Source organism: Copadichromis virginalis, linkage group LG7, assembly GCF_057382275.1.
Source record: "Copadichromis virginalis isolate Kocher_CV1m ecotype Utaka linkage group LG7, C_Virginalis_male_GT1.1, whole genome shotgun sequence".
Taxonomy (NCBI): Eukaryota; Metazoa; Chordata; class Actinopteri; order Cichliformes; family Cichlidae; genus Copadichromis; species Copadichromis virginalis.
Genome location: NC_140624.1, coordinates 56,116,130 through 56,128,086, shown reverse-complemented (window position 1 = coordinate 56,128,086; position 11,957 = coordinate 56,116,130). Strand labels below are relative to the sequence as shown.

Here is an 11,957-nt window from a genome sequence, read left to right as displayed (position 1 = left end):
TAAAACAACGCTGTGATGGACTGAAGCACCTGTTTGTCAGTGAACTTCTAAATTATTTAGCGAAGTTATTTTGGTCAGATGAAACCGAAATCAAGCTTTTTGGCATCAACTTAAGCCACCCTTTTGGAGAAAGAGAAATGGTGAGTATGAGCTAAAAAATACCATCCCCATGGTTAAGCACGGAGGTAGAAATATTATTCTTTGGTGCTGTCTCCAGACATCAGTCCAATAAATAAATAAATAAATAAATAAATGAAAATCGGTGGAGGGAGATGAGACCTGGAGGCTTCACAAAGTCATGTCAGAAAGGACCAAAAACTATCAGGAATTAAGGCAGTTATGTAGCCAAAACCAATAGTAACTATCAAGGTATGACTAATGAATTGGCTGGTGAAAGTATACTCATAATTTTCTCACATTTTACAGGTCAAGTCATGAAAAAAATAAACCTGGGGTGTATTTTGCAGTCTTAACAGAAGCTGCTTTTGTACATTAGCACTTCAGAGGATTTAGGCACTGCACAACTGTTTTTTAGTGAAGTTGCAGCTTTAACCAGCAGCTTCTTTTCAAACTTCTCCCCGGGAGCCAAATTTCAGCCCTCCCTTACTCTCATCTTACGTCTAAACCCAGCAGCTTGTGATTGTAGCACGTCACGGAACCTTCGCCGGATACGTACCGTGGACTATTATACGGAAATGCTCACTATTGTCCGTAGGATGCAAAGCCACTATTGATCTCAGTCTGCCTATTGCTCATGCACCCTCCCTCTCCCCCTCGCTCCCCATCACAGACACACACATACACTCACACACTCACTCACGCTTCCTACCTCCCATCAGCATCCCTGGGCTTTCTTGGACTGCAGCAGAGAAACCGCTGCATCGAAGAAGACAAGAGGAGAAAAAAAATAGAAAAAAGAAAAAAGAAAGAAAGAATTAATTCGTTGCTCACTACCTCCGTGGCCGTGTAGAGACGCAAATCAAGGAACGGACACTTCAGAGTCTTCGAGTTCGTTTCGATGCACTAGAAATTGTAAGCATTTATTCATTTGTCTCACTGAATATCAGCAACTATAAGTTCATCTCCTCCATCACCCACGCTTTAGTCTGGATAACTGTCATTAACGGTAAGAGGAAATTTCGTATTCACCTGCTGCTTAAAAAAATTGCAGTAGAAAAAATAAAATGCTCCGCGCTCATGATTGACGGGAAAGTTGGGCAACTTTCGAAGTCGTCCAGCGCGAGCATCTTAAGCTGTGCTTAGAATTAGAAATCCACACCACAGAACTGTGTTTGATCAGAGTAGCTCCTCATTTTCTTGATGATCAGAGCAGATTCTGAGGCGTGTGTCAGCTTTTGCCTGCTGCCAAAGTTTTATTGATTATTATTATTATTTTTAAATATATTTTTGTGTCTAGTCTTTTTTCATCGTGGAGCAATGCTGCGACTTTTTGCTATGCGTGTGTGTGTCCATGGAAAGGGTGATGGGGTAGGGGGTGCTACCATCCTGACGCGATCATTGGTCATAGAAAAAGCGAGTCGGTGCACGCACGGCGAGGCAACCCCGAGCTTCCCCCTCCGCTTAGCGCGCACGAGCAGCCGGAGTGAAATCTGCAGTAAGATGCGCACAGAGAGAGAGACGACGAGGGGAGGGGGGGAGATAGGTTCATCCATTAATCAGGAGTCAGTGCTCGATGCGGTGTGAGGAGAGCAATCTAACTGTACAGCGTAGTGCGACGTCGTCTCGCAAGGGAACATTGAAAGGACTGCCCGAAATCTAATTATGGGACGCCAGTTGCGTCAGAGGGCCGCGCGGTGATTGATGTTCCTTCCCGCTCGTGCTCTGCGCTATACTCACCCGGTGGCGCCGCCGCGTAGAAGCCGCAGTAGTAAAAACGCTGCAAGTGGAACAAAGAGGAAAGTGACAGATGAGTTTTGCATAAAGCTTTCCCAAACTTCCCCATTCATCCTTCTGGAAATTGTGACCAGGTGTTCGCTTCGAGGCAGTTCTCTTGACCGGATAAATGTTCCATTTGAATAGATATTTGTCAAACACCCAAGTCAGTAAATTGATGTTTGCCTTAGGCCCGTGTGCCTCCGTGTTTGGTTTAGCACGCGAGATGGCAATGAAAACATCCATTCATCTATTCACATTAGTCGTTTTCACTTCTTTGTTAATCTCAATTTTCATCTCTGTTTGAGGACAGTACGCACAAAGGAGGGTTTGGCTTGCATGTCTGCGGCACACGTCTCACAGATGGTGGGGGCAGAAAGTCAGGATACAATCTGTCAGGCGGTCACCAGCCTGTAGAGAGCAGGGCAGGTAACATCAAGCGATTCATATGTGGACATAAGTGAAGAATGTCTCCCTCAATTATTTAGTAGCGCTTCATGACTATGTCTTCTTTTAACTGGATTCAGTGTTCAGTATGCCAACAAAGGTGGGAGAGTCCTTTGTAAAATTCGCTTCATTTGCTGAGATCAGTGATGTGAAGCCACCTTCATGTCTTATGCTTCAGCAGCTCATCGTTTTACTGTGTGGAGGTTAATTGAAATCATAATGAGTTAAAATGTTTCCACCTGACCAAATGTTTTCTAGTATCCCTGGCCTAATTAATGTGTCACGTATAGGACAATGAATTTGTTTCATATAGCACAAGAAGGTACAACAGCAAGATACCAGGAAGAACTGGAGACTATAGAGATCTGACTTTATTCAGAAGCTGAGCTGAACAAACACACTCACACCCGGTCTGTTGCTTTGAACTTCACTGGCTTGTTGAAAGTGAATATTTAAGTTGGAAATTTTTTTCTGAGAGGCACTGTGCAATTTGCTGAGAACAAAATGATGCAACAGCAGTCATCATCCATCCACTGAGGGCTGGATTAAAAAATCCCACTAAAAAGTTAAAGGGTGTTCCAGTGTCCCCTTTTTGAGCAGCATAAGGAGAGAGACAAACAAATATAAAGTGGTGGATTCTGACATGTTGACAAAGCCTAAAAATACAGAAAGTTCAACTGAGCATTGCACTGATCATGACAACAGACACACACGATTCAAAGTTCTACAGAGGGACCTCTACAGCAGCTGGCCAAGCAGTCAGTAAACCTTCACAACTGTCAACTGGCCTATTGGGATTCTGATCAAAGCAGTCAAGTGGGGTTTGCTTGTAAGTTTTTAGTTATTTCCACTCCCTCTGTGTTCTGTGGCAAATACTCACTTGTGGCCTCTAAAATTTGCTATGTAGTGGTTTGATCACACTACATCTTTTGTGTCAATTTTAGGGAAAACTACAACGGAAAGATATCCCTCTAACGTTCTATTAGAAAACAACCAGGTGTTAAATGTACACATAGATAAGAGGTGTGCTAGAACATGGCATAATGTTTCATAATTTTCTGAGATCAATAGGGATCGAAACGTTTTATACCTTCTTCTTTTTATGCTTTGGCGACAGTTGTGAGGTTTCCTTCAGGCTTTGCTAAGCTTCATACACCTTTCATGCAATACAGTTACAGTTTTTAATCTCTGTCTCCTACAGGCAGCAAATCCAAATTCAAGGCTTACTTTACCTACCCATCGTACCACTATAAAAGTACTCATATTGCATGTCTACATGTGGAACCACATGGGAGGTTCTGAAGTATTTCTGTCAAAATTTAAACTTCTCTTGTGAAGCATCTGCAGAGCTTGGCATGTTATTTTATTCACATGATGTGCATGAACAAATGTTCACTGCAGCCATCTGTGGGCACCGTAGAGAGCCTGTAGGGCTTTGCACATACCGCTTACACTCACATATTGTCAGCCAGCATGTCGCATGCACTCACTGGATCTTATGCTCAACAAAATGTTGCTGATTTTGATATTATCAACAATGAATTATAGTTTCAAATTGAATAATATACTGCTGAAAATAGCTTCTTCCTTTTACCTTGTGTCATAAGAATATGCCTTACTGAGTCTCATAGCAAGCACCTCCAAAGTGGACCTGTGTGTGCTTGCAGGCATCTTGTGTTTTCGTGCGTGTTTGCCAGTGATTAATGAATGTTGCTGGATGGCGTCAGCAGGCCATGACAGCTCGACTGCAAGGAAATCATTTCTTCGCCCTCCGCGGACTGCTGATTCAGAACTTGCAGGAATTTTGCTGATTGCTAAAATCACAACATGAGAGTTGTTGTAATAATAACCCCAATAACTGCGTCACAGCAGAAGGCATGAGTCGCCATCAGAAAGAAAATAGAAGTGACCATAAGCAATATTAGCTGTTTATTGGAGGAAATGCCAAGGTTGTTGGTTGAAGTGTGGTGACTTATTGTATAACCATGGGTAATTTCTGACATCAGCAATATGTGTATGTGAGGAAATGGATTAAAGATTGCTTCAAAAAGAGACTGGACATTTGGACCGGACTTTTAAGAATTATCTCTGTAGCCCAAACTATATTGAAAGACTTCTAAATGTCAGCATTAATGGCCATTTGCATAAGGAGGAGAACGGTTAGCCTATCATGAATAATGAAATGTCAACAGAAGAGGCATACGTTTCATATTCTGCATTACCATCAAGATGATGACTTTGAAATTCTTGGCGCACTTGGATAAGCGAGATGAGAGATGGAAGAGGGAAAGAGAGGGAGAAAAAAGGAGGAGGTGAAGAGAGATTGAGAGCCAGAGCGAAAGGAAAGTAGAGATTAGCATGGAGACCAGGGAGTACACGCAGACCCAGGTGTCTGTTATACAAAATTATCCATTTCCCTCTTTTATAAAAAGTTCTCTGAGCATTGCTGGACAGTTAGTTGATTGGTTATTTTCTTCTTGACCATTGGGTGTGGAAACTCTCAGAGCATATCATGAGGTTTATCACACATTTAGACCTTTAGTCAGAGGCATCAAGTTCTCAGTTTGGAGGAGCAGTGTGGTTAAAAATGAGGGGAAGTTTGGAAGGAGGAATGTGCTTCTGTACTCACAGCGGTATGCTCAATGGAAGCTCTTTTGTGCATTATAAAAGCACAGAATGTCATATTTGACCAATAATGTTTGATGTATAATGTAAATCCGAGTGTTACTATGAAGTCCTTCACTATATAGTATCTTGTTTGATTTATATAGGGATCTTATATAAATAACTAAATATGTAGTTATTTAGTTATTAAACAGGATGCTAAGGTCTGACAAGATAATCTACGTAATCTGTTTCAAACCACATTGTGATCTGCCCCTAGATATTTCTAGTTATGGCTAAACTAGTTTTGTTATTTTGAAATGCACCCTGCATCTACTACTTCAGTAGCTAGGTACATTAGTTTAGCTTGCCACCATCTTTTACCTCAGAAGTCAAATGTTGGAACTGAGAACAACGTCAAGCCCGAGTTTGCAGTGTTCCAATAATAATAGTAAGAAAAAAAGCCAATGTTTTGCTTGCATTATCAAGAGTACAATGCAGTATTTGTTTTTTGGGCTCAAAAAGAATGCTTCAGCAAGTTTATAGATAGAACCTGTCCAGTGCTCTGTATGTGGTGTGTTAAACAAGTTACTAATACACAGCAGTGGTAGTACAGTGTTTTGGTGGTAAGACCAACTTAATGGGGGCTTCTAGCTGAAAATTCTGACTGTGAATTTGGAATTTCCTGCTTCCCACCTCAAATGGGACAAATTACATTTACAAAAGTTCTCTCCAAAGACTAAAAATACATTGCTGATCCAGCGAGTAATGGATGTTTGGCCCAAACCAAATCGACTATCGATCTATAGGTTTGAATGACTATGTTGACTCAGGCTAAGTCTGGGTGATAGGTATGTTGGGACATTGAGTCTACATCTGGTCTACGTAATATTTGCCATAACACATGTCTACACAAAACAGTAACATACCTGAGCCTGAAACTGTGAGGACCGATTCATCAGATAGATTAGATATTCCAACATCTAACCTTGTAGAATTTTTCACTTCCCACTTCAGGTTGTAATCCATCTGTTTGTTTTTTACTGTAGGACACATGGAAGCAGTGTAAATTATGTAGTTGTCCTGTAGCCACAGAATTAGTGCTGTATCTTTGGGAATTGTTGGGGGGGGGGGGGGGGGGGGGGGGGGTAATCACCTGCCTGTGCACAAAGTTAGTTAGGGCACTTTCGCCACATCATTTGACTGCTGCATTGCACCAAAATCTGCTTCACGTCGTTGTGGAGCTCCGGCGCTTGTGTTCAAATGACAGAGTCCGACTGATGCTTTATCTAATGCTGCAGAGCAAAGGTGGTAGAAGCACGATACATCAACCTGCCATGGTCAATAGGGTACTTCACCCAGTCTTAACACATCACTGTATGCTTTCCACCCAAGAGATTTCACACAGAAATGCAGAAGTGTGTTAAGGTTTTCATCTGCTCTTAGACAAAATCATTTCACATTACTGTGTGACTGCAATGTATTGTCTTACTGATATGCGTACTAGAATCTACAAGGAAGTACTTACAATTTGCTTCTAATGCTTCTAATTAAAATAAAAAGAGTGTAGCCAGATAAATTACTCTTTCAGGTTGTTTGCGATTACTAGTATTTTTGTTAAGGAGATGCCAGTGACTGCTCTTTTTCTCGAGGCCAGCATTGAAGTTAAGAAAAATAAAGCAGTATTTGATTAATCGAGGATTTATTTACCATTAAACAAACTCAGTCGACGAGCCTTCTTTCTCACATACCTGGCTTGTCAAACACCACTTGACCATTTGTTCAGTGTGCACTCTACAGCATATAGTGATGCTAAAGTGGCTTTGGAATGGAAAGTGATGGCCCAGAGGCTTTCTCGTGTTTCTCTTGCAGCAGTGTTTGGGTACAGTGACTGCTGGGTGCTCATATGGCTTGGCCTTGTGGGTTGACAGGTCTTCTGAAATGCCCCACCAGTGTCATAGTACAGAGTCCCCTAAGGAGAGTCAGTCATACTAGCTGACATGTAATTCCAGCCTAGAAACATGAGCCAGAAACAAATCACATTTGACATAAAACAGAGCAGCAAAAGCCACATTTTCAAGGATGTATTATTTTTGAATGCATAACAGAAATACATATAGTTATGGATATCTTTTCAGAACAATAAAGTTTATTCTGACTTAACAAAAATGTAAACCGCATGTATAAAAACATATACTAAATACAAAGCAAACCTGACATACAGAACAGAAAACAATGCAACAGACGTGGTGCTGAAATGCAATATGGACTCAGCATTGTGAAATTATAATTCTAACATGTTAATGCCAACAAAACAAAACAGGCTTAAAAATAAATTTTTGATCAATCAAATCACAGCCTCTGTCAGTGCGCCCCAGGGCAGCTGTGGCTACAATGTGTGAATGACTGAATGTAGTGTGAAGCGCTTTGGGGTCCTTAGGGACTAGAAAAAGCGCTATACAAATGCAGGCCATTTACCATTTACAGCGCCATGCAAAGAAAGTATCAATAATGCTCAAGATATACATTAATCAGCCACCGCATTAAAGCCACTGACAGGTGCAGTGAATGAAATTGACAGTCTCATTTCAGTGCAGTGTTCTGCAGTGGAAACCTTGAGCTCCTGGATGCATGTAGATGTGCCAAATTCCACTTTGTCATATCCACACCCACTGAAATATTGTCGCAAATCAAGCCCACACCCATACGGCAGTGAGACTCTTTAATGACAGTGGCCTCTGTAAGGAGGGCAGTGCATACCAGCAAACTGCGAAATCTGCTCATAAATGGCTCGAGGAACATCACAAAGAGCCCAAGGCAATAACCTGGTGTTCAAATTCCCCCAGATTTCAGTCCACCCATGACATCCATGATGGAAAAGGTCTGCTGCTAGTAGCCAAGATTCTGACACACAAGGGAGTCATTCCATCTCAAATCATTTTTTTTTCATATTTTAACAAGCCAATTATCAGATATTTTTTATATATCTGTCCCAAGTTACAAACCCTGATTTATTTTGACGGTAAGAGTGACCAGTGAAAATTGGGCTTTTATCTTTAATAGTTTTTTAGATATTCATTCACATTCAATCTGTCCTCTGGCCATTTTTCAAAAAAGAAAAAAAATCTTAAAAACTATTTAATATATGAAAATAAAACTTCACATCAGTCATTTTATATAGTCAAACTTTGGGCCATAACATTTTTATGCAAATTGGAGATGTCCGAGCAATGCTGCATATAAATTTAATAAATTGTTTCACATTTTCTGAAATACGCAATATGGGCAAAAATATTGAGCCACATTTCTTAAGCTTTGAGTTCAGATGTATAAAATTAAGCACCTATGGACAGGCAGACTGCATGGCTTTGGTTTCAAAAAGCTCACCGAATTTGATTGTGGGATGCTGCCACTCCAACAAGTTAGTTTGTGACATGTCTTGGAAATATTTAGGAATTACATCAACATGGGCATGAAGTAGCAGGTCATGTAAAGTCACCAAGCACAGAGACATGCATAAATTCACCAACACAGCTGATTCACTCCAAAAATTCCTCTGGCATTAACGTCAGCACAACAGCTGGAAACTTCAACATACTTTCTATGGCCAAGCAAATCCTACAGGTGTAATGTGTATGTGGCCCTGTACTTTGTCATTTAGTGTAAGTGCAGGGACCACAAACACCTAGTTACAGTTTTCTAGCCACTGATTTCAACACATCATACTTCATGGGTTGGTCATTAATTATGTTTAGACTACTGCTGTCATGCCATCAACAAACTAATAATGTGTGAACAGATCATGTCCGAGAACTGAGTACAAAGCACTATACAATATACTCTAGAAATACTTCAAGGACCTGAGTTGTAATTAAATGAAACTCTGACAGCAAGCATACCGCTATACTTACTGTATTGCTTATTTGTGCACTTGCTTGGACATTGGTTTCTTGATGGGCTCATACAAATAGCTTTTTTTTTTTTGCTATGTAGTTCAAACCATAAATAGGAGCATATTTCAGCCAGACTGAGAGTACAACAGTAGTGTAGGTTTGGGATATTTTGTATTCAGGAATATCAGAAAATTTGGCCAGTAACACTTTTACTTTATATTTTATCCATAGCTAGTCTACTGACTAATATTTATTTTATGCCAGTAGATTTATATTACAGCTATGTTTATGAGCATAACAGAATATGTCTAAGTCCCGGTATGTAGAGTTTCTTTAAATCATCAATGCTACTTTCAGCTAACAACTTCAAACCTGCAAAATTTGGCCTCTGTGACTTTTACTTCCTAGTACATCATTTTCATCTCATTAGTAGACTGCGCTTTCTGTCAACATCAGTGGGGAGTGTGGCTGTCTCTGTGTAAAAATTTTCTTTTGGAGTGTGCCAAGAAATACTGCAGGCAGGTATTTGTGACTGGCAGTCTTTAATCAAGCTAAACTTGCTTTTTTCTGTCTGTCCCTGCAGGTTTCCTCTCCTGAGTGGCCACTGGACTTTGAATCTTGCCAGTCTGAGATCAACTGTCTTCTCTTCAGCACTGTCTAGTTACTGCAATCCAATGGAATTAGACACCATTACTTAATTGCTAGTCTTCTGGCAGTTGGGTGGTATTTCAGGGGTAATAAATTAGCATAAATCTTGCTCTGTCTGGGAATAGAAGATAGAAAAACAACTAAGTAACTTATATTTATTGTAGCTGGTGGAATAAAAGTGGACTAAAGCTGAATTTAGTGCTTGTTACCCTCGTGCCAAGATGGAGGAAACGCATAACAACAGGACTTCCTTGGTCAGAGGTGCCAAGGACATCGCTAAGGAAGCCAAAAGGCAAGCTGCCAAAAATTTCAGCAAAGCTGTTGATCGAGCCTCTGATGAATACTCATCCCAGCGCAGCTACAATCGTTTCCAAAATGAGGATGAAGAAGAGAACAACTACAACAGTTATACTCAACAAGATGGTCTTTATCCCGACAATGCAACCAATGAAGAGGACGGGGCCTCTAGTGATGCCACGGAGGGTCACGATGATGAAGATGAGATCTATGAGGGGGAGTACCAAGGAGTGCCTGGATACAATGATGGGAAGCCACGGGATGGTCAGGTTGCTCTGGGCCAGCCAGTGTCTGACAGCCTAAAGAGCCGCAAGGAACTAGAAAATGAGAGACAAGCAGATGAGGAAGAGCTGGCCCAGCAGTACGAGTTGATCATGCAGGAGTGTGGCCATGGGAGATTCCAGTGGCAGCTGTTCTTTGTTCTAGGTCTGGCACTTATGTCCGATGGAGTGGAGGTGTTTGTAGTGGGCTTTGTCCTGCCCAGCGCTGAGACAGACATGTGTGTTCCCAACTCTGGTGCTGGATGGCTTGGTAAGGTTTTTTTCTTTGAAAAAGATGTTATATTAAGAAAAATATTACATTTTTGATATTATTCACTGAATGGTTTTGACGTCCAAAGAGTTTTCCTCGGTCTTCAAAGAAGTCTGCATTTTTTACAAAAATTACCTTGCAGAGTAAGAATATTACTGTTTCACCACTGATATCACCCTACCATCAATGAGGAACATGAAAAAGAGTTACCACAAAATGGAGATACTCAAATAAAATACATGTAAACATCAAGACTGAGCTTAAATATAGCTACACAATATGGACAAAGGTAATGGACAACTACAAAATGACAACTACAAGAGCTGCTCAGCCATGGAAACCCATGTTATGAAGCTCCAGTCATGCAGTGTTTGTGCTCATGCTAATGCCAGAGGAGGTTTGGGCCCATGCCGTTATTGAGTCAGCAGTGTTTTGAACAGTTGGGTTTACAGGAGCTCTGTTTATGTAGTCTGCCACTTCATGGCTGAGTTGCTGTAGGTGCTTCTCCTTACAGTTGATTGTAGAATAGCTAATAGGGAAGAAATATCACGAGATAACTTGTTGCAATAGTGTCATCTTATTAGAGTACCACACTCAATTTTAATGAGCTCTTTAGAACCATCAATTCTTTCACAAATGTTTGTAAAAGTAAACTGCATGGCTAGGAACTGGATTTTATACACCTATGGAAGTGGGACTACCTGAAATACCTGAAATCAGAGATTTATACCTAAATATCTAATGTTACCTGACTGTGGCCTGCTGGAGGTATTTTGAAAATAACAATTAAGAGCCAAACACCATTCCATGGAGTAGTCTGATATAGATGTGACCTTATCTATAAAACTTGACATAGACTTTTGCGGGAAATCTATGTCTAATTGACATAACCAGAAACTCCTTTTATCCCTACATCTTCCCGTCACTCAAGTTGTTGTGGTATGTGTTGACCTGACATGTAGTCAAGTTTGTGTTTCAGCTTAGCTCAGCGTGTGAGCAGGCGATGACATGGCCACCAGAAAGCAGCAGGGGTTTGAGTCCTGCTTTCTTGTCCATCTCTATTGTCTCTATTCAATATAGGGCAAATGTCAGTCAAATATTTTTAAAAAAAAGAAGGTTGCAGCATAGGGTTAAAATAGGGTTCGACATTTGCGTTATGGCATTAGTTACTACATAGATCTGACGATTCATCTGTTAATGTGACAGTCTTCAGAAAAGAGGTTTGTGAATTGCCAAGGAAAAGTAATACATCATCAGTAAAAGGCTTATCCTAAAGTACAGTGGAACCCCAACTTAAGAAATTAATTCGTTCCCGAGGGTCTTTCGTAAGTCGAAAATTTTTGTAAGTCGAAGCACCCATTGCGCCTTTTGAGTGAACGATAGGCTATAGGCTAATTGCTAACTGCAACAACAATACATCGTTCAAGTGGAACAGCGAAGCGCAAGTACGAAAGCCAAGGGGGTTGTCACATGATTCGGAAGGCATTGTAGGCATTGTAGACATTCTGGGCTCAGCCAATCAGAGCCAACGGATTTCGTTACTCGGGCATTTTGCCGTTAAGTGCCTTCGTAACTTGAATTTTTCGTTAAATGGGGTATTCGTAAGTCGGGGTTCCACTTTATTAATATCTTTTTAATATCTTT

At 40.8% G+C, this 11,957-nt stretch overlaps 1 protein-coding gene across 2 annotated transcripts in view; it reads left to right on the top strand.

Moving 5' to 3' along the window:
* The first annotated feature begins 586 nt into the window (after positions 1-586).
* LOC146706228 (synaptic vesicle glycoprotein 2C-like) overlaps positions 587-11,957 on the top strand; it is a 68,495-nt gene continuing 57,124 nt past the window's right edge. Inside the window, exons 1-2 of one of the 2 annotated variants that reach the window (XM_085464314.1) lie at positions 587-1,126; positions 9,421-10,313. In XM_085464314.1, coding sequence (XP_085320440.1) covers positions 9,707-10,313 — 607 coding nt within the window. In that variant the 5' untranslated portion in view covers positions 587-1,126; positions 9,421-9,706. The remainder of the gene's footprint in view (positions 1,127-9,420; positions 10,314-11,957) is intronic. The other variant, XM_085464313.1, reaches the window with a different exon arrangement.